The sequence below is a fragment of the Cherax quadricarinatus genome, chromosome 30 (assembly GCF_038502225.1).
Source record: "Cherax quadricarinatus isolate ZL_2023a chromosome 30, ASM3850222v1, whole genome shotgun sequence".
Taxonomy (NCBI): domain Eukaryota; kingdom Metazoa; phylum Arthropoda; class Malacostraca; order Decapoda; family Parastacidae; genus Cherax; species Cherax quadricarinatus.
Genome location: NC_091321.1, coordinates 2,425,231 through 2,449,294, shown reverse-complemented (window position 1 = coordinate 2,449,294; position 24,064 = coordinate 2,425,231). Strand labels below are relative to the sequence as shown.

Here is a 24,064-nt window from a genome sequence, read left to right as displayed (position 1 = left end):
TACCAGATTTCTCCCGTTTGATCAGAAGCTGCTAGAATTTTGGCGTATTAATGCATCAAAAACATTGGTTCATAAGACGTATATATACAGCCAAAACAGTCAAAGGGTTAATACTTCTGTATTCAGCTTGTCCAGGCACTCATGAGAATTTAAAGTGCCCATGTCTGTTCCTGGTTCATTTTGTCCCAGTCAATCCTATGGTTGTTGAAATTAAACTTACTGAACATCCCTTCTCTTACATTAGTGCTGCAGTTCCCTAACCCTGAGTTTATACTTGCTTGTACTTGGATGATGTATATTGTTTTTGTAACTGTTATGTCTCTGATTAGTTCCTCGTTGTATGTGAATATCAAATCCAGGGTATTTTCATTTCTAGTGGGATCAGTTATCTGTTGAGTCAATGAATACTTTTCACAAAGGCTCAGACATGCAGGTTCCCTGAATATTAAGTTTGTATAAAATTAAGTATGGGCAGAGAAGTGAGTGCTGGGGTATTGGGGAAAGGTATGACTGGAAAATAAAGAATCTAATACAAAGTGGGAGCTGTCACCGTTGCTTTTTGCCAATGACAATGTGCTTTTGGGAAATTCTGAAAAGACATTGCAAAAGATGGCAGATGAATTTGGGAGGGTATGAAACAGGAGGAAATTAAAAGTGAACATAGGAACAAGCAAGGTGATGAGGGTAATAACCACAGAATTGATGAGGGAAGAAAGGCGAGTGGTGCACTGAGGAGTCTGGACACAAAGAACATTATCCATGGAAGCAAAAAGGTGAATGTGATGACTTAAGCATTAAGTCTGCCATACATGGCTTAAGCATTAATTCTACCATATAGAATGAAACAACTTACCCTACACAGGCGACCAATAACTTTTCTTGCTACTGAAGCCACATTAGCAGATGCTAAGGCCACAGCAGTATCAGCCATGATCTCCGCTTGACCAGACCCCAGGCCACCCGTAACCGACCGCTTGATGAAAGAGTCTAGCACCATATCGATCAACTCGGAGACCTAAGGGGGAAATATTAAAGTGACCTGTCACATTTCAAAAAAGAAAAAAGTTTATGATTCTGAACCACTTAGCATGGATGCAGAAGATTTACAAATAAGTACATATTGTTGAACTTATAAGGGCAAGAAAATTTGTGCAGTGAGCAAGTGTTATTTTGTGATGATACATGATAACTAAGTAGAGTGAGAGGCACAGTGTAAACACTAATAATGTAGGAACATGCTGTGAAAAAAATTATGCAACTATATATATTGGTGCAATTATTTAATAAATGTATGGAAGAGGGTAAGGTACCTAGGGATTGGCAGAGAGCATGCATAGTTCCTTTGTATAAAGGCAAAGGGGATAAAAGAGAGTGCAAAAATTATAGGGGGATAAGTCTGTTGAGTATACCTGGCAAAGTGTATGGTAGAGTTATTATTGAAAGAATTAAGAGTAAGACGGAGAATAGGATAGCAGATGAACAAGGAGGCTTTAGGAAAGGTAGGGGGTGTGTGGACCAGGTGTTTACAGTGAAACATATAAGTGAACAGTATTTAGATAAGGCTAAAGAGGTCTTTGTGGCATTTATGGATTTGGAAAAGGCGTATGACAGGGTGGAAAGGGGGGCAATGTGGCAGATGTTGCAGGTGTATGGTATAGGAGGTAGGTTACTGAAAGCAGTTAAGAGTTTTTATGAGGATAGTGAGGCTCAAGTTAGAGTATGTAGGAAAGAGGGAAATTATTTCCCAGTAAAAGTAGGCCTTAGACAAGGATGTGTGATGTCACCGTGGTTGTTTAATATATTTATAGATGGGGTTGTAAGAGAAGTAAATGCGAGGGTCTTGGCAAGAGGCGTGGAGTTAAAAGATAAAGAATCACACATAAAGTGGGAGTTGTCACAGTTGCTCTTTGCTGATGACACTGTGCTCTTGGGAGATTCTGAAGAGAAGTTGCAGAGATTGGTGGATGAATTTGGTAGGGTGTGCAAAAGAAGAAAATTGAAAGTGAATACAGGAAAGAGTAAGGTTATGAGGATAACAAAAAGATTAGGTGATGAAAGATTGGATATCAGATTGGAGGGAGAGAGTATGGAGGAGGTGAATGTATTCAGATATTTGGGAGTGGACGTGTCAGCGGATGGGTCTATGAAAGATGAGGTGAATCATAGAATTGATGAGGGGAAAAGGGTGAGTGGTGCACTTAGGAGTCTGTGGAGACAAAGAACTTTGTCCTTGGAGGCAAAGAGGGGAATGTATGAGAGTATAGTTTTACCAACGCTCTTATATGGGTGTGAAGCATGGGTGATGAATGTTGCAGCGAGGAGAAGGCTGGAGGCAGTGGAGATGTCATGTCTGAGAGCAATGTGTGGTGTGAATATAATGCAGAGAATTCGTAGTTTGGAAGTTAGGAGGAGGTGCGGGATTACCAAAACTGTTGTCCAGAGGGCTGAGGAAGGGTTGTTGAGGTGGTTCGGACATGTGGAAAGAATGGAGCGAAACAGAATAACTTCAAGAGTGTATCGGTCTGTAGTGGAAGGAAGGCGGGGTAGGGGTCGGCCTAGGAAAGGTTGGAGGGAGGGAGTAAAGGAGGTTTTGTGTGCGAGGGGCTTGGACTTCCAGCAGGCATGCGTGAGCGTGTTTGATAGGAGTGAATGGAGACAAATGGTTTTTAATACTTGACGTGCTGTTGGAGTGTGAGCAAAGTAACATTTATGAAGGGGTTCAGGGAAACCAGCAGGCCGGACTTGAGTCCTGGAGATGGGAAGTACAGTGCCTGCACTCTGAAGGAGGGGTGTTAATGTTGCAGTTTAAAAACTGTAGTGTAAAGCACCCTTCTGGCAAGACGGTGATGGAGTGAATGATGGTGAAAATTTTTCTTTTTCAGGCCACCCTGCCTTGGTGGGAATCGGCCAGTGTGATAATAAAAAAAAATAATAATATTAAATATATTTTGTACACAACTTATTGAACTTCTTAAAATTACACCAGTCACAACATAAGTATGACCAGCTTTAACCCTTTCAGGGTCCGTCCCGTAGATCTACGGCTTTACGTTCAGAGTCCAAACCGTAGATCTACGTCATGAGCTCAGCTCACTCTGATAAACTGTGAGTGGTACATTTGGGCCTAGATATGAGAGAATACATCTATGTGGTATGTGTGCACCACACAAAACAGATCCTGCAGCACACTGTGTATGAGAGAAAAAAAACTGAAATCATGATTTTTCGATTAAAACAGCGACTTTGCAGTGTTTTTTCGTATGTTTTTTATAGTTGTATTTGCAATTTCTTGGTCTCATTTGATAGAAAGGAGGACATATTACAGAAATAGAGATGATTTTGATTGGTTTTAGCACTGGAAATGGCTTGAAACTGAGCTCAAAGCAGCAGAAATGTTAAATTTTTGCCGATATTCAAGAGTAAACAAACGACCTCACACGTCTAATACACGCCAGCTGGTGGGTCTAATATGCATTCACAAATATGGTGATGATATTTATACAATTATTACAGTATTGCATAACAGTAAATCGTCTATTTTTTGGCGTGAATAAAATTTCATTATGTGAATAAAAAATCAAAATGGAATTTATTTGTAAAGCCTCAAAAAGTAACTAATGAACAGAGGAAATGTTAGTTTAGTTCCTGGAATACCTACATTGTTTATTCTGGACCCTATTTTGAAATTGGAATATTTTGAACTTTGTGTTAAATTGGCCAAATTAACAATTTCCGATCACTTTATTTTGTAGTTGAAACAGTTGACTTGGCGATTTCTTGTGCTCAATCGATAGAACAGAAGCAATACTAGTGAAATAGCTAAGAATCTGGTTGACTGGAATAATGTAATTGGCCTAAAATATGAGTCAAAGTTGGCAAAATCGCCGATTCGTAAATATCGCTGACACATCAAAATTCGCGAGAGCATAATTTCGTCAATTTTCCATCAAATTTCGTACTTTTTGTTTTATTACCTTCACAAAAAGATTCTCTACCATTTCATAAGAAAAAATAACAAATTTTTTTTGAAAATTCTTGGACACTGGAGCACCACTTCAGATTTGGGCCTTGGACCCTGAAGGGGTTAAATATCAACCTCTAATAATAACTCCAGCCTTTCTTGGTGAATGAGACACATACAACGCTTGGGAATCATTATTATGGAGACACTTCACCAACCACTTGCTTTGTCAATCCAATACAGAGAATAAATGAGGTGGTCAGTCCCTCAGCCTTGATAACTTGAGTTATCAAGCCTGAATTCTTTATGTCAAGACTGAGGGATTGACCAACTTAACCCTTTGACTGTTTTGGTCATATATATACGTCTTATGAGCCACTGTTTTTGACGTAAATATACTCATAAATTCTAGTGGCTTCAAATCAAGAAGGAGAAAGCTGGTAGGCCCACATGTGAGAGAATGGGTCTGTGTGGTCAGTGTGCACCATATGAAAAAAATCCTGCAGCACGCAGTGCTTGAGAAAAAAAAACTCCGAACTTTTTTTTTTTAATTAAAATGCAGACTTTGTGGTCTATTTTCATATAGTATTTATGGTTGTATTCTCGTTTTCTCGGTCTCATTTGATAGAATGGAAAACATATCATATGAATAGAGGTGATTTTGATTGGTTTCACTATGACAAGAACCTTGAAATGGAGCTCAAAATAGGCGAAATTGATTTTTGCCGAAGTTCAAAAGTAAACAAATTAAGTCATTTTCCAATAAATGTCTAAGTAGCCATTCTAATATGCAGTCATGAATGGGTTGACATTATTTAAACAATTATTACAATAATGCAGCAGTCTGCATAATAGTAAATCTTCTATTTTTTGTTTCAATAAAAATTCAAAATAGAAAGCAAGAGTAATATCAGAGAGGCCTGGACAAGTGACTGATGAACAAAGAAAATGTTATTTTAGAGCCAGGAATGTCTGCATTGTTCATTCTGGACCCTATTTTGAAATTGTCATATTTTTTAATTTTCATGAAATTGGCCAAATTGCAAATTTCTGACCACATTATTAGGTAATTGAAATTGGTAAATGGGCAGTTTCTTGTACTCAATCGATAGAAAAAATAGAATTCCAAAGAAATAGCTATGAGTTTGGCCGGCTGGAACAACGGAATTAGCAGAAAATGGGGCTCAAAGTGGGGTAAATCGCCGATTCATAAATATTGCCGAGGTCGCTAAGTCCACCAGTTTTCCATCAAATTTCATTCTTTTGGTGTCATTGCAATCGGGAAAAGATTCTCTGTCATTTCATAAGAATTTTTTTTTTTTTCCTTGAAATTTTGTGACACCAGGAGACACCTCAGGATTTGGGGTTGCGACAGTTAAGGGGTTAAATTACCTCTTCACATCTTCAGTTTATTCTCTGTATTGGATTTGTAAAGCCATTTCTTTTATTAACCCTTTCTGAGTTGGTGCTTTACTACTATGGCTTGCGCGCCAGGGTTGGTGCCGTACTAGTACGCGTAAATTCTAGCGGCTTCAAATTAAGCGGGAAACAGTTGGTAGGCCTAGATGCGAGAGAATGGGTGTGCGTGGTCGGTGTGCGTGGTAGAAAAAAATTCTGGGACCCAGTGGTGCATTGTGGGAAATCCATTGTAGTAGACCTTGTTCACCATGCCTCGCGGAAAGAAGCTCCTCACTTCTCAGCGAACTGGGACACTTTTGTTACCCAGTGACAGTTCAAATACAGATGGAAGTGCCAGTGAAGATGAGTTTCAAGGTTTTGATGAGGTTGTGGCCAAAACTAATGACCATAATACCACTAATAGTGAGGAAAACCCAGACGACCCTCAGCCTTTCACCTCTGGTGTTGGGCCATCTTGTTCACGTTCAGTTGTACCAGAACCAAAGAGGAAACTCCTATTTTCCCATATCCCAGACTCAGATGTGAGCATTGGTGATGATAGTGATAGTGAATATGAACTACAAGCTCTTGAAAACAGTTCCAGTAGTGATAGTGAAACGGAATATTCTCCAGCGAAGCATCAGTATATACGACAGTACATGCGCTCCAGTAGTGTGCCATATGCTATTCCAAGGGAAAGGAGTACATCTCGGAGTACATCCCGTGGCTGTACAACAGGAAGAGATAGTGAAAATGAAGATGATAGTGTTGCAATTGGGATGGAAAATGTGCATAGGGGCGATAGTGGTGGTGCCGGCCGTGAGGCACCAATAGTGGGCCATGCTGCCACCCACACCGCTGCCTCAGCTGATCTACAACAAAGGCCACCATCCCTTACCCACCCACCACACCAGCCTCCATAACCACAACCTCCACAACCACAACCTCTACAACCACAACCATCTGTCAATATCCAGTACCCACCAGCAGACCGCACCTGAGATTGGCAGGAAGCTGCCAATTTTGTTCCAAATCCCCATCAGTTTGATGAAAGCCAAAGTGGAATATGGCCATCTTGTACACTTGGGAACAATGCCAGTGAACTGGAATGTTTCGAGTTATTCTTTGACGAACCCCTGATGGAAATTATTGTCAGGGAAGGCAACATATACTTCGAGTACACCATGGCAAACACAATACTTCCACCAAACGCACGCCTACACCAGTGGAAGGAGACAACTGTGGCTGAGATGTATCTTTTCTTTGCCACAATAATGCTTATGCCACATATGTATAAGCACAGTGTGAAATCATACTGGTCGACAGACCGCCTGATTGCAACCCCAGGTTTCAGTGATATAATAGGAGTGAATCAATTTGTGCTACTATTACGTATGCTTCACTTTTCAGACAAAACCAGGCCTGACAGAAATGACAGGTTATATAAGATTAGGAATGTGTTTATGTATCTGAAACAGAAATTCAATGTATATTTTTATCCCTTCAGGAAGCTTGTAATTGACGAGTCTTTGATTCTGTTCAAAGGAAGATTCTCATTCAAGCAGTATATACCAAGCAAGAGGAAATACTTTGGTATAAAGTTGTTTGTGATTTGTGATTGTTATAGTAGTCTTGTATTGGATATAACTGTGTACACTGGAAGTAATACATTGCGAGATACCAGGAAGTTACTGGGTATCTCCGGTGATGTGGTTAGAACAATGATGGAACCATATCTTGGTAAGGGACATATATTATATACTGATAACTGGTACCTAAGCCCCTTACTCAGTGATTTCTTGTGAGTGAACATGACAGATGTGCGTGGCACAGTGCGTGCAAATCGTAAACATATGCCCAGGTTTGACGCTGGCACTCGTAGAGGTGAGGTGCAGGCATTTGCTGCCAATGACATCATGGCATTTCGGTGGCATGACAAACGAGATGTCACACTGTTCTCATCAGTTCACCCTAATGAAATGGCAGACACTGGCAGGCAGCATAGAGAAAGCAATGAACCAATTTTAAAACCTGCAGCTGTGATTGACTACACCCTCAATATGCGCTCAGTGGACAAATGTGACAAACAGATCGGGTGTGCTGATTGTGTTCATAAGTGGTACATAAAACTCTTTTTCCATATTCTGGACATTTCCATGCTCAATGCTTATAATATAGTATATATAGGGGAAGGAAGGAGGGGTAGGGGTCGTCCTCGAAAGGGTTGGAAAGAGGGGGTAAAGGAGGTTTTGTGGGCGAGGGGCTTGGACTTCCAGCAAGCGTGCATGAGTGTTAGATAGGAGTGAATGGAGACGAATGATACTTGGGACCTGACGATCTGTTGGAGTGTGAGCAGGGTAATATTTAGTGAAGGGATTCAGGGAAACCGGTTATTTTCATATAGTCGGACTTGAGTCCTGGAAATGGGAAGTACAATGCCTGCACTTTAAAGGAGGGGGTTTGGGATATTGGCAGTTTGGAGGGATATGTTGTGTATCTTTATACGTATATGCTTCTAAACTGTTGTATTCTGAGCACCTCTGCAAAAACAGTGATAATGTGTGAGTGTGGTGAAAGTGTTGAATGATGATGAAAGTATTTTCTTTTTGGGGATTTTCTTTCTTTTTTGGGTCACCCTGCCTCGGTGGGAGACGGCCGACTTGTTGAAAAAAAAAAAAAAAAAAAGATGAGGACCAGAAACAAACCACCATATGGTGAATTTTGTTTGTCTGTCATCAGACAAATAATAATCAAGTACCAAGGAACAACACTTGCAATAGAAAACTGCCCACGAAATTTTCAACAACTACCTTCTCGTCTGAAGCATGGTGATCACTTCCTGGTAAAACTGCCTGCTACTGCTTTCAAGAAAAAGGCTCAGAAGAGGTGTTACTTCTGTGCACATACAAAAAAAAAAAAACGCCCACGACAATGCAGACACTCGTTTTATGGGTGAGGAGTGTAAAACACCGTTGTGCATGACACCATGTTTCAAAGACTTCCACAGGCTGCAGAACTTCTTGAAACATGTCCTGTGACTTTTTTTTTTTTTTCAACAAGTTGGCCATCTCCCACCGAGGCAGGGTGACCCAAAAAGAAAGAAAATCCCCAAAAAGAAAATACTGTCATCATCATTCAACACTTTCACCTCACTCAAACACAATCACTGTTTTTGCAGAGGTGCCCAGAATACAACAGTTTAGAAATATATACATATAAAAATACACAATATATCCCTTCAAACTGCCAATATCTCAAACCCCTCCTTTAGAGTGAAGGCATTGTACTTACCATTTCCAGGACTCAAGTCCGGTTATATACAATAACCGATTTCCCTGAATCCCTTCACTAAATATTACCCTGCTCACATTCCAACAGCTCATCAGGTCCCAAATACCATTGTCTCCATTCACTCCTATCTAACACGCTCTCGCACGCTTGCTGGAAGTCCAAACCCCTCATCCACAACACCTCCTTTACCCCCTCCCTCCAACCTTTTCGAGGATGACCCCTACACCGCCTTCCTTCCCCCTACACATACAGATTTATATGCTCTCCATGTCATTCTACTTTGATTCATTCTCTCTAAATGGCAAACCACCTCAACAAACCCTCTTCAGCCCCCTGACTAGTACTTTTATTAGCTCCACACCTTCTCCTGATTTCCACACTCCGAAATTTCTGCATAATATTTACACCACACATTGCCATTAGACAGGAAACCTACACTGCCTCCAACCGCCTCCTCGCTGCAGCATTTACAACCCAAGCTTCACACCCATATAAGAGTGTTGGTACTATTATACTTTCATACATTCCCTTCTTTGCCTCCATAGATAACATTTTTTGCCTCCACATATAACTCAATGCACAACTCACCTTTTTTCCTTCATCAATTCTATGATTAACCTCATCCTTCAAAGATCCATCTGCTGACACGTCAACTCCCAAGTATCTGAAAACATTCACTCCTTCCATACTACTCCTCCCCAATTTGATATCCAATTTTTCTTTATCTAAATCATTTGATACTCTCATCACCTTACTCTTTTCTATGTTCACTTTCAACTTTCTACCTTTACACACACTCCCAAATTCGTCAACTAGCCTTTGCAATTTTTCTTTAGAATCTCCCATAAGCACAGTATCATCAGCAAAAAGTAACTGTATCACTTCCCATTTTGTATTTAATTCCCCATAATTTAATCCCACCCCTCTCCCGAACACCCTAGCATTTACTTCTTTTACAACCCCATCTATAAATACATGTATATTAAACAACCATGGTGACATTACACATCCCTGTCTAAGACCTACTTTTACTGGGAAGTAGTCTCCCTCTCTTCTACACACCCTAACCTGAGCCTCACTATCCTCATAAAAATTCTTTACAGCATTTAGTAACTTACCACCTATTCCATATACTTGCAATATCTGCCACATTGCTTCCCTATCCACTCTATCATATGCCTTTTCTAAATCCATAAATGCAATAAAAACTTCCCTACCTTTATCTAAATACTGCTCACATATATGCTTCAATGTAAACACTTGATCTACACATCCCCTACCCACTCTAAAACCTCCTTGCTCATCCAAAATTCTACATTCTGTCTTACCTCTAATTCTTTCAATAATAACCCTACTGTACACTTTTCCTGGTATACTCAGTAACCTTATTCCTCTATAATTTTTACAATCTCTTTTGTCCCCCTTCCCTTTATATAAAGGGACTATACACGCTCTCCGCCAATCCCTAGGTACCTTCCCCTCTTTCATACATTTATTAAACAAAAATACCAACCACTCCAACACTATGTCCCCCCCTGCTTTTAACATTTCTGTCATGATTCCGTCAGGTCCAGCTGCTTTACCCCCTTTCATTCTACGTACTGCCTAACACACCTCCCCTACACTCACATCCTTCTCTTCTTCACTCCTAAAAGATGGTATACCTCCCTGTCCAGTGCATGAAATTACTGCCTCCCTTTCTTCATCGACTTTTAAAAGTTCCTGAAAATATTCTCGCCATCTACCCAAAACCTCCATCTCCCTATCTACTAACTCCCCTACTCTGTTTTTAACTGACAAATCCATTTGTTCCCTAGGCTTTCTCAACTTGTTTAACTCACTCCAAAATTTTTCTTATTTTCATTAAAATTTCTTGACAGTGCCTCTCCCAGTCTATCATCTGCTCTCCTTTTGCACTGTATATGTGTATATAAAATATAGAAAAATAGTAATAAACAACATTTTGTATTGTTCGTTTGTGTAAATAAGTTTTGTAAACAAAATAGTGACAACAGTGTTTGTGCAGTTATTGTGTAGTATACAAAAAGAAGTAACTTACAAAATCATGCTCATATTGGTCTCACAGGCCATAAAATTTACTTGAAAAAAAAATTAAAAAATAATAGAAAATAGTACTGAAAAAAAAAAAAAAACTAATACTGGGTGACCAGCAGTCGGCGATGTTACCGTATGCCGGTCATTTTCTGTCAACTTCACGCTTCCATATCTCGGTAAGTATTGATGGTAAAAAATTTTTGTTTAGCCTATAATATTTAGAAAAAAAAATTAAGATATCTTCTCATAATTTTTTTTTTTTTTTTAATTTTTACCAACCCCTTTCAGGGTTGGGCCTTGATAGGGTTAAATAAAATTGGATAGATCAGCATTGTGCTGCTACCATATTCAATATGATAGTTACACAGTTGAAACAAAAGCTAGATATGTGTCCCTGTTATACTCCATCATACACGATGGTTAGTGTAACATCTCCACAATAAAGATACCCAAGTGTTGCACATATGTTACATGGACAAACACCATATCCCCTTTAAAATCAGGTATAATCACAGACAACACTACAGACCACTACCCAACCTTTCTCATAACTAATCTGGGAAAACTACCACAAGACATTACTAAAGTAACCTTCAGACTACATAACGAGACAGCAGTTAACAACTTTATAGCAGCTATGAATAACATCGATTGGCAAAATGAGCTTGAAACATATACAGATATGAATGAATGTATAAATAATTTTCTAAAAAAAGCCCAATGCCTCTACAACAGACATTGCCCCAGAAAAACTAAACATCACAGCAAAGAGACTGAATAATCCCTGGCTAACACCAAGCATCCTCAAATCCATTAACACAAAGCACAAATATGAAAAACAGTATAGAATGGGTCAAATAACTAGAGAACAGTCGAGAAATTACTCGTCAGCACTCACCAGCCTAATAAGAAGGTCAAAAAATTGTATTATGAAAATAGATTACATAACATCAAAGGTGATATGAAAAAACCTGGAAAACTCTATCTGAAATTCTTGGAACTAAAAAGCTATTTAAAAACAAAGTAATCAAACTAACAAAATCAGATGAACCCCTACTCACTCCAACCGAAACAGCAAACAGACTTAATGTTTTCTTCTCCACCATAGGAAAAAATCTACCAAACAAAATACCAAGCACAAGCGCCCGTCCATCAGACTACCTCATAGGTACCTACCCAAATACACTATTCCTAGCTCCAACCAACCCCATAGAAGTTATGCTCATCATAAACACCCTTAAAAACAAGGCAGGAGACATAAACAACTTGCCAGCTTTTATGTACAAAAAAGCTTCTCAAGTATTGTCACCAATTATTGCAACGCTCTTTAACAAATCCATTGAATCATCTACCTCCCCAACAATTCTCAAAATAGTGAGGGTCACTCCGATCCATAAAGGAGGTGGCCAAGCTGACTTGAATAACTAGAGACCAATATCTAACTTACCACTGCTCTCTAAAATCTTTGAAAAATTAATTCATAGACGGATCTATTCCTACCTCGTTTCACACAACATATTAAACCCTTGTCAGTTTGGATTCATAAATAATAAAAGCACAAATGATGCTAACATACACATGCTAGAACTAATATATACCGCACTTGAAAAGCAAGAAGTCCCGCTGGGCATTTTCATTGATTTACGTAAAGCTTTCGATACAGTCAACCATGAACTACTGTACTCCAAATTAATGCACTATGGTATCAGAGGCCACTCCCTCAACTACCTAAAGTCATACCTTAGTAACAGAACTCAATATGTGTATGCAAATGATGCAAACTTCTCCACCCAACCAATCACAGTAGGAGTCCCACAAGGAAGCGTCCTTGGACCACTCCTCTTTCTCATCTACATCAATGATCTACCAAATGCATCACAGCTACTCAAACCCATATTATTTGCAGATGACACTACATATGTATTTTCCCACCCAAATGCAGTCATACTAGCAAACACAGTCAATGCTGGATTACAGAAAATATCTGCCTGGATGATGACTAACAAACTTACCTTGAACACTGATAAAACCTATTTCATTCAGTTTGGAAACAAAGCTGCAAATGATCCAATTAACATTACGCTAAATGGATCATCAATCACAAGACTCACAGAGGGAAAATTCCTAGGTATCCACCTTGACAGTAGCCTTAAGTTCCGGACACACATACAACAAATCACCAAGAAAATCTCCAAGACTGTAGGCATACTATCAAAGATAAGGTACTACGTTCCACAATCAACTCTCCTGGCGCTGTACCATTCACTCATACACCCTTATCTTACATAAGGAATTTGTGCATGTGGATCAACAACATCCAATCACCTAAACCACTAATAACCCAGCAAAAGGCAGCAGTAAGAGTGATAACAAATTCCCACTCCCGCCAGCATACTCCACCAATTTTCAAAAGTCTGAATCTGCTTACCATTAAGAACATCCATACTTATTCATGTGCCTACTACATACACAGAACAATACACACAAATATAAACCCCCCACTCAAACTTTTCCTCACCAACCTAAACAGGACACACAACCACAACACAAGACACAGATCTCTTTTTGATATACCTCGTGTCCATATCACACTGTGTAAAAACTCTATGCACATAAAGGGCCCCAAAATATGGAATTCATTACCAGAAGATATTAAAGTAACCCAGTCTGAAAATCAATTTAAAACTCTTCTCAAAAGCCACTTAATCACCCTAGACTAAATGCTAAATACTCAGTATACATTTCTTCACCTATGTACTCCCACATCATCACTGAAACAATCACATTGAATCTTTTATCCATTGTCGACAGGAATATAATTGAATCATTGTTTTTCACAAAAGTATTTTAGAATATAAATACGTATATCTTTGTATTATACAAATTTTGATTCATTTATAATTAATATTCTACTGTACAACTACAAAATAATTACTTTCCTACTGTACAACTATGATATACTATTTTTTAGTATTAAGTAGAATTTTTTTTTTTTTTCAACAAGTCGGCCGTCTCCCACCGAGGCAGGGTGACCCAAAAAAGAAAGAAAATCCCCAAAAAGAAAATACTTTCATCATCATTCATCACTTTCACCACACTCACACATTATCACTGTTTTTGCAGAGGTGCTCAGAACACAACAGTTTAGAAGCATATACGTATAAAGATACACAACATATCCCTCCAAACTGCCAATATCCCTCTGACTAATGCTTTTATTAACTCCACACCTTCTCCTAATTTCCACACTCCGAAGTTTCTGCATAATATTTACACCACACATTGCCCTTAGACAGGACATCTCCACTGCCTCCAACCGCCTCATCGCTGGTGCATTTACCACCCAAGCTTCACATCCATATAAGAGTGTTGGTACTACTATACTTTCATACATTCCCTTCTTTGCCTCCATAGATAACGTTTTTTGACTCCACATATACCTCAACGCACCACTCACCATTTTTCCCTTATCAATTCTATGATTAACCTCATCATTCATAAATCCATCCGCCGACACATCAACTCCCAAGTATCTGAAAACATTCACTTCTTCCATACTCCTCCTCCCCAATTTGATATCCAATTTTTCTTTATCTAAATCATTTGATACCCTCATCACCTTACTCTTTTCTATGTTCACTTTCAACTTTCTACCTTTACACACATTCTCAAACTCATCCACTAACCTTTGCAATTTTTCTGTAGAATCTCCCATAAGCACAGTATCATCAGCAAAAAGTAACTGTGTCAATTCCCATTTTGAATTTGATTCCCCATAATTTAACCCCACTCCTCTCCCGAACACCCTAGCATTTACTTCTTTTACAACCCCATCTACAAATATATTAAACAACCATGGTGACATTACACATCCCTGTCTAAGACCTACTTTTACCGGAAAGTATTCTCCCTCTCTTCTACACACCCTAACCTGAGCCTCACTATCCTCATAAAAACTCTTAACAGCATTTAGTAACTTACCAGCTATTCCATATACTTGCAACATCTGCCACATTGCTCCTCGATCCACTCTATCATATGCCTTTTCTAAATCCATAAATGAAATAAAAACTTCCCTACCTTCATCTAAATACTGTTCACATATATGCTTTAATGTAAACACTTGATCTACACATCCCATTATGCCAAGGCATAATAGAGGCTCTCTTTGCACTGCATCCCACTATTGTATATACACAATCTCAATGTACTGTTTGCAAAGACATTAAATAAATAAATAAATTCACCTACTTGATGGTTTTGTAAAGTATTACTAAAATAATACCAAGCCAATTTCTCTACATGCACAACTCAAGTCAAGGTAAAGTTAAGCTACTTTATTTAGTTTAGGTCAGTATAGGTTAGGTTAATTTAGTTTTTTGCTTATATTTAGTTTAATTTTAGGATAAGTTTGCATGGAGTAGGTTAGGTTAGGATAGATTAGATTAGGTTAGAGTATGCTAGGTTAAGCTAAGTTAGGTTAGGTTACACTAGGCTAGGCTAGGTTTGGTTACATTAGGTTAGTGTAGGTTAGTTCATGTTAATGTCTATCAACCAAATTTAACTAATTATATCAATAATAACTATTATATGCAATAATATATATACGAGTCCTTGTTTACATGCATACATAGAAAACAGAAAATCATCAAAAAATGATTGAGGAAGCATAACAGTAAAAGCTTAACATTTATCAACTAGTCTGAGTCAAAGTAAATAACCAACATATTTGGAGGATGGGTTAAAAATATGCATAAAAAAATATAAATAATGTAATACTACAATTAATAATGTTCAAGCTTACTTGTCCTATATTGCCCCAGATCTTGGCTTGAATAGAAGGATACATTTCAACTTCCTCAATAGTTAGTGTGATCAGTTTATCAAGAATCATGGCAACCTTGGCTCGCTTTTTGTCATCTGGATGGCTGCAAAATCTAGAAAGAAAAAGTGTGTGTGATTTTTGTAAGCAATGCCCCCACTTAACTCTACCTTAAATACAAAATTAATCGTACACACAGACACTCATTTTTTCTTTGGGAAAGAAGTATAAAATGCATAGGTCAATATAGCAAATCCAAAACTTATCATACACATACACGGACACACACAGACACACACACAGACACACACACACACACACACACACGGATACACACACAGACACACACACAGACACACACACATGGACACACACGGACACACACACTCGGACACACACATACATGGACACACACACACGGGCACACACATACGGACACACACACACACGGACACACACACACACACACATGGACACACACACGGGCACACACACACGGACACACACACAAGGACACACACACACACGGACACACACACACACGGGCACACATACACACGGACACACACAGACACAAACATGGACACACACACGGACACACACACAGACACACACACGGACACACACACGGACATGGACACACAAACACACACACACACACACACACACGGACACACACACAAGGACACACACACACAGTAGCGATCAGTGAAGAGGCAGGAGCTTGGACTCGACCCCCGCAACCTCAACTAGGTGAGTACACACACACGGACACACAGACACACACACACAGACACAAACATGGACACACACATGGACACACACACAGACACACACACGGACACACACACAGACACACACACAGATACACACATGGACACACACAGACACACACACACGGACACACACACACGGACACACACACACACGGGCACACACACACACGCAGACACGCACAGACACAAACATGGACACACACACTGACACACACACACAGACACACACACAGACACACGCATGGACATGGACACACACACACATACACACATGTATGTTTCTCCTTTAGAATGAGGGCATAAAATACATAGGAAAGTATGACAAATACAAAAACTTGAATAAATAAACATCAGAAAAAAAGGGTAAACTGATGCTATATAAGGAGCCCTTCATGCTGGTCTTTAATAAAGGCAGATAAAAATAAGGTAAAATATGCAGGGAAGACTCCTACCTTGTTAAATTGGGTAGCCAAGGAGTCATATACTCCAGACACAAATGCTTGAGCTCTATACTTGAGGCCCGGAAGCCCTGTATACACTCTTCCAGGAACTCAAGTGTTAGGTGAGGTTCATTTACTGCAAGTTTTTCACTAACACTCTTGATGAAAATGGTATTGTTGGATGGGATACATAGACCTGAAGGAATTGAAGCCATCATTTAATTTCTGTACTACACCTCTTGCTAAGTAACTGATGGGTACCACACTAGAGCTCTTCACAAGTTGAGCAGCATGGTGACACATTTATTGCTTCAAATTCAAACAAATTGCTGTGTCATATGAAAAAGCTTGTAAATTGAAATATATGGCTATCCTGCATACATAGGGATGCAAGTTTTGGAATTTAATACAGCAATGGCAGTAAAACAACTTGCTGGAGTCTATGCAAATACGGAGTTTAGATCATATAAATTTAAGTCCAGAAGGAATTAGACCATATAAGCTGCAGTACTGGAAATAAGTGAAATAAAAAAAACAAAGATCTTTATTGAAATAAACATCAAACAAAACCTTACTGATATCTGTAATTCTGAAGTTTACAAACTGACATATAAACAAGTTAGGAGTACCTCAATATAAATACATTAAACATGAAGGCCAAATGACAATTCAGAATTTTTTACAAAAGTATAAATTGTGGGCTGTATTAATTGTTGTGAAAATATCAAGTGGATGCCTAATGTGTTTAAAAAGACCATAGGAATAATACAAATACACACACACACACACACACACACACACACACACACACACACACACACACACACACACACAGTGGCCACTTTATAAGGTACACCTGCTCATTAATGCAAATATCTAATTAGCCTATTAAGTGGCAGCACTTCAATGCCTAAAAGCATGCAGACATGGTCAAGCGCTTTAGTTGTTGTTCAAACCAAACATCAGAATGGGAAAGAAATGTGATCTAAGTGACTTTGACCATGGAATGATTGTTGATGCCAGACAGGGTGGTTAGAATATCTCAGAAACTGGTAATCTCCTGGGATTTTGATGCACATCAGTGTCTAGAGTTTACAGAGAATTGTGTGAAAAACATAAAGCATTCAGTGAATGACAGTTCTGTAGGTAAAAATACCTCATTAATGAGATAGGTCCGAGGAAAATGGCCACACTGGTTCCAGCTGACAGGGAGGCAGCAGTAACTCAAATAACTACATGTTACACCAGTGACATGCAGAAGAGCATCTCTGAGAGACAACACGTCAAACCTCAAAGTGGATGACCTAAAGCAGTAGAAAACAATACTAAGTTCCACTAATGTCAGTTAAAAACAGGAAACTGAGACTACAGTGGGCTCAGGCTCACTAAAGTTGGATAGATGAAGACTGGAAAAACTGCCTGGTTTCATGAATCATGATTTCTGCTGCAACATGCAGATGGTAGAGTTAGAATTTGGTGTAAAACATTTGGATGTAGTGGAACAGAGAGATTTGCAGCGTGAGTGTGTAGCTGACAAATCTGTAGCAACTGCTTGATGCTATCGTGTCAGCATGCACCAGAACCTCTAGGGTTATATTTCAAGCACCTTTCTGAATCCATGCCAAAAATTCAGGCTGTTCTGAGGGCAAAGGGACCCCCTACTCAGTATTATAAAGATGTACCTAAAAAGTGACCCCTGAGTGTACATTAAATATTATAACACATTCTTTGCCTATATCTTGTGCTGTTTTCTCAGGAAACTACAACTCCGAGGAGCATTATCCCCATTCATTAAATCACCCAAGAATTACCAGTCTTATTCTCTTTGAGAAGTGTATTTTTGAAGGTATTACTAATGACTTCAAAAATGCACAACACCAAAACAATGCCAAGACACCACAAACACCAAAACAATGAGGCTTTGAACACCATAAACAAACCAAAACAATGATGTGAAGGCACCATAAATACATCAAAATAACAATGAGCAAACACCACAACCATCAAAACAATGATGACTGAACAACCCCCACACCCACAAGCATGCGCACACATGCACACACACACACACACACGAAACATGTTAGACACGCAACCAGAGAGAGAGAAGAGGATGAACCAGCAAGGTTGGGCCTTATATTCACCTTGAGCAGTTCAGACATAGGGGATATTACATATGAAAGGCCCCTCAGCACTAGTGATCATGTGGTCCTGAGTTTTGAATACACTGTAGAGCTAACAGTGGAGAATGAAGCAGCATTTGGATGAGGGAAGAAGCCAAACTTCAAAAGAGAGGGCTACACAGGCACGAGCTAATTCCTGCATGAGGTGAAGTTGGGAAGAGAAGTAGAGGGACAGACAGTAAATGAATTGATGGAAGACATGGCTATAAAGTGCAGGTTGGTAGAAGTTTGTACCCAAGGGCAACAGAAGCAATGGGAAGGCCAGAATGAGCCTATGGCTCACCCAAAGGTACAGAGAGGTCAAAGCCAAGTGTACTAGAGCATGGAAAAAGTACAAAAGGCAAAGAACCCAGATAAATAAGGAGCTGAGCTGAAGAGCCATAAACAAATATACACAGATAAGAAGAAGAAGGCAACATTAGAATAACATAACATCGAAAGCCAAATCTGACTTAAAGTTGTTTTATAGCCACATCAGGAGGAAAACAACAATCGAGGACCAGGCAATCAGGCTGAAGACAAAAGGAGGATAGCTCACAAGTAATGACCAGGAAGAATGTGAGGAGCTCAGCATTAGATTTAGGGAGGTATTCTTAGTGAAAGTGAAAAGGCTTTGAGCAAACCGAGGCAGAATGGTGCAACAACATGTGCTGGACACACTACACACAACTAAAGAGGAAATGAAGAAACTGTTATATGAACTAGATATCTCGAAGGCAGTGGGCCCAGATAACATCTCTCCATGGGTCCTGAGAAAGGTAGTAGTAGTAGTGTGTGTGTGTGTGTGCTGCTAACAACAATCTTCAACAAATCTATGAAAAGAGGGCAACTACTTGAGGTGTAAAAGACAGTAAACGTAGTCCCAATTTTTAAGAAAGGAGACAAATAGCCAGCATTAAACTACAGAGCAGTGTCGCTGACATGCATATTATGTAAAATCATGGAGAAGATTATCCTAAGAGTGATGGAGCACCTAGAAAGGAATGGGATCATACATGACAACCAGCATGGTTTCAGGGATGGGAAATCCTATATCACAAACCTACTGGAGTTCTATGACAAGATAACAGAAGACAGAGGAGAGAGAGGGGTGGGTAGACTGCACTTTCTTGGACTGTCAAAAGGTTTATGATGCAGTACTGTGCAAGACATTGGTACAAAAGCTAGAGGAGTAAGCAGTAAAAGCAGAGCAAGGACAGGAAGGAAATGAGTGATGGTATGTGCGAGGTGTCAAGAGTGGGCGCATGTGTCAAGTGTGGGTTCATCGGACAAAACATATGGAAATACTAGGTCAAAGCACTAGACCAACACGTGTGTCACAATACTGATGATTAAATACCCTCTCGACTGAGGCATGGTAATTAGTTTCTAACTTAGCTTTCTGTTACTGACAAGAAGGAATGGGCTCAGAAGAGATGTGTGGGTGTCCTCAAATTCCAGGACAACCAGCTAAGCACAGGTATACTGAGTATATGAATTAGGAATGTAAAACCCTGTATATGCAGCTGTGCTTCAAGAAGTTCCATACACTGCAACAGTTCTAATACCATTACCAGTGCCAATATATACGAGTACATATGTTAGATCAGAAGAAAACTGAGCGTATGGATGATTGTGTGTGTATATATGTTGCATCCTCTCTATTTTATTATGCACCTCAAACAGGACTACTTACACTGTACCTCGCATATGTTATTTGTTCCAGGGATCTACTATAACAAATAACCTCAAGTCAATAATAACTCAACAAAAAGCAGTTGTACAAATCATTACTCAGTGCAGTGCCAGGTAACACACTCCCCCACTATTAAAAAATTTAAACTTTATCAGTATACATAATATTCACTCACTTGAAAGCTGTAACAGAACTCATAAGCATAATACAAGACACAAAAATCTCTGATATCCCCCATGTCCAGCTCAACTTGATAAAAACTCATATGCAAATAAAAGGCCCTAAAATTGTGAACCCTCTGCCTGAAGATGCCAAAGGTTCCGTATCTGCCAACTACTTCAAAGCTCCTGTTAAAAAGCACCCTCTTACCTTAATGTGACCTTGGCAGCAACGTACTGTCAAACAAATCCTGAAACCTTCTGTTATCCAATTAACTCCTTGTTCTTATTCCAGCTTTCTTTCACTTCCTGTATATTACTAGATAGGGATATACTATCTCACTGTATTATGTATTAATTCAAGTAAGTGGTTTCACTCACCCTGCTAAACTTGACAATTTTTTTTTTTAACACACCAGCTGTCTCCCACCGAGGCAGGGTGACCCAAAAATGAAACACTTCCACCATTATTCAACACTTTTACCATCATTCACACATAATCACTGCCTTTGCAATGAGCGCTCAGATATGGCAGTTCAGATGTCACTCCAAACAGCATCCCAAATCCCTTCTTCCCTTCTTTAAAGAACAGGTAGTCTACTTTCCACCTCCAGGACTCAAGTCCGGCTAACCAGTGTCACTGAATCCCTTCACAAATTACTTTACTCATACTCAACAACCTGCAAGTCCCAAAAACCATTCATCTCCATATACTCCTATCTAACAAGCTCACACATGTCTGCTGTATGTCCCCCTCCTTCCATTCTTTTTTATGTTGACTCCTACCCCTCCTCCCCTAATATTAGTGTCAGAACAAAGATTGGCTATGAAATCACAAGAACTACTATAAATTATAATTATCAAAATATAAAATTTACATAAAATAAAAACGAGAAAAAAAGGTATATCGGCAACACTTCTGCAAGCGGCAGGACTCGATGTTGCCATCAGGTGAGCATCCAGCACCAACTTCGAGGGCTTATAACTCGGTAACTACTGATCCTAAAAAAAAATTTTTTATCTTATAACAAGTAGAATAACGCCATCTCAGTGACACACTCGTTTACCAATGCCTCAGACTTACAAAGGGCTCTCTGACAAGTATTCACACCTAAATAATGTATATTAGAGCTGATTTCCTCTATTCTGTTTATTTCAAAATACAGTACACTACTGTACAAACATTTAAAAATATACAGGAAATGTTATAAACGGTGCAAAGGTGACATTAAAACAATATCAAAGATAGATGACACAAACCCACTACCATTAGAGTATGCTCCTCACTTAGCAACGAATTTGTTTACGGATGTGGTCTTAGGAATGGAACTCCATCATTAAGTGAGGAGAGGCTGTATTCGGAGTGCTGGGCGAGAGAACGTTGATCTATGTTTGGACAGTTTAAGGGTTAAATAAAAATACCAACCACTCCAACACTATATCTCCCGCTGCTTGTAACATTCCTGTCATGATTCCATCAGTTCCAGCTGCTTTACCCCCTTTCATTCTACATAATGCCTCACACACCTTCCCCACACTTACATCCTGCTCTTTTTCATTCCTAAACGATGTTATACCTCCCTGGACAGTGCATGAAATTATTGCCTCCCTTTCCTCATCAACATTTAAAACTTCCTCAAAATATTTGCGCCATCTACCCAATACCTCCAGCTCCCCATCTACTAACTCCACTATCCTGTTTTTAACTGACAAATCCATTCATCCTTTAGCTTTCTTAAACTTGTTTATCTCACTCCAAAATTTTTTCTTTCTTACTTTCTTTCAACACACCGCCCATATCCCACCAAGGTGGGGTGGCCCATAAGGAAAAACAAAAGTTTCTCCTTTTACATTTAGTAATATATACAGGAGAAGAGGTTACTAGCCCCTTGCTCCCGGCATTTTAGTCACCTCTTACAACACGCATGGCTTACGGGGGAAGAATTCTGTTCCACTTCCCCATGGAGATAAGAGGAAATAAACAAGAACAAGAACTAGAAAGAAAATAGCAGAAAACCCAGAGGGGTGTGTATCTATATGCTTGTACATGTATGTGTAGTGTGACCTAAGTGTAAGCAGAAGGAGCAAGACGTACCTGAAATATTGCATGTTTATCAGACAGAAAAAAAGGACACCAGCAATGCTACCATCATGTAAAACAATTACAGACTTCCATTTTACACTCCCTTGACAGTATGGTAGTACCTCCCTGGGAGGTTGCTGTCTACCAACCTATTACCTACAATTATTATTATTATTATTCTTTCTTTCAACACACTGGCTGTATCCCACGGAGGCGGGGTGGCCCAAAAGGAAAAACGAAAGTTTCTCTTTTTAAATTTAGTAATATATATACAGGAGAAGGGGTTACCAGCCGCTTCCTCCTTGCATTTTAGTCGCCTATTACAACACGCATGGCTTACGGAGGAAGAATTCTGTTCCACTTCCCCATGGAGGTAAGAGCAAATCAACAAGAACTAGTAAGAAAATAGAAGAAAACCCAGAGGGGTGTGTATATATATGCTTGTACATGTATATGTAGTGTGACCTAAGTGTAAGTAGAAGTAGCAAGACGTACCTGAAACCTTGCATGTTCATGAGACAGAAAAAAAAAAGACACCAGCAATCCTACCATCGTGTAAAACAATTACTAACTCACTTGGCAGTACGTTAGTACCTCCCTGGGAGATTGCTGTCTACCAACCTACTACCTACAATTATTATTATTATTATTATTATTATTATTATTCTTTCAACAAACCGGCCATATTCCACCAAGGCAAGGTGGCCAAAAATAAAAATGAAAGTTTCTCTTTTTAAATTTAGTAATTTATACAGGAGAAGGGGTTACTAGCCCCTTGCTCCTGGCATTTTAGTCGCCTCTTACAATGCGCATGGCTCCCGGAGGAAGAATTCTGTTCCACTTCCCCATGGAGATAACAGGAAATAAGAAACAAGAACAAGAACTAGAACTAGAAAGAAAATAGAAGAAAACCCAGAGGGGTGTATATATATATGCTTGTACATGTATGTGTAGTGTGACCTAAGTGTAAGTAGAAGTGGGAAGACATACCTGAAATCTTGCATGTTTATGAGACAGACAAAAGACACCAGCAATCCTACCATCATGTAAAACAATTACAGGCTTTCATTTTACACACTCTTGGCAGGACAGTAGTGTCTCCCTGGGAGGTTGCTGTCTACCAACCTACTACCTACAATTATTATTATTATTATTTTTGCAGAGGTGTTCAGAACACAACAGCTTAGAAGCATATACGTATAAAGATACACAACATATCCCT

General features: G+C 39.3%; 1 protein-coding gene across 10 annotated transcripts in view; it reads right to left on the bottom strand.

Annotated features, from left to right (window-relative positions):
• Nf1 (neurofibromin 1) overlaps positions 1-24,064 on the bottom strand; it is a 644,633-nt gene that overhangs the window by 276,974 nt on the left and 343,595 nt on the right. For all 10 annotated transcript variants that reach the window (XR_011392599.1, XM_053781766.2, XM_053781772.2 and 7 more), the window contains 3 exons: positions 16,756-16,939; positions 15,510-15,642; positions 854-1,015 (listed from right to left, as the gene is read on the bottom strand). Coding sequence is in view for 9 of the 10 variants with exons in the window: in XM_053781766.2 (XP_053637741.1) it covers positions 854-1,015; positions 15,510-15,642; positions 16,756-16,939 (479 nt within the window). In the remaining variant the exon portion in view is untranslated. The remainder of the gene's footprint in view (positions 1-853; positions 1,016-15,509; positions 15,643-16,755; positions 16,940-24,064) is intronic.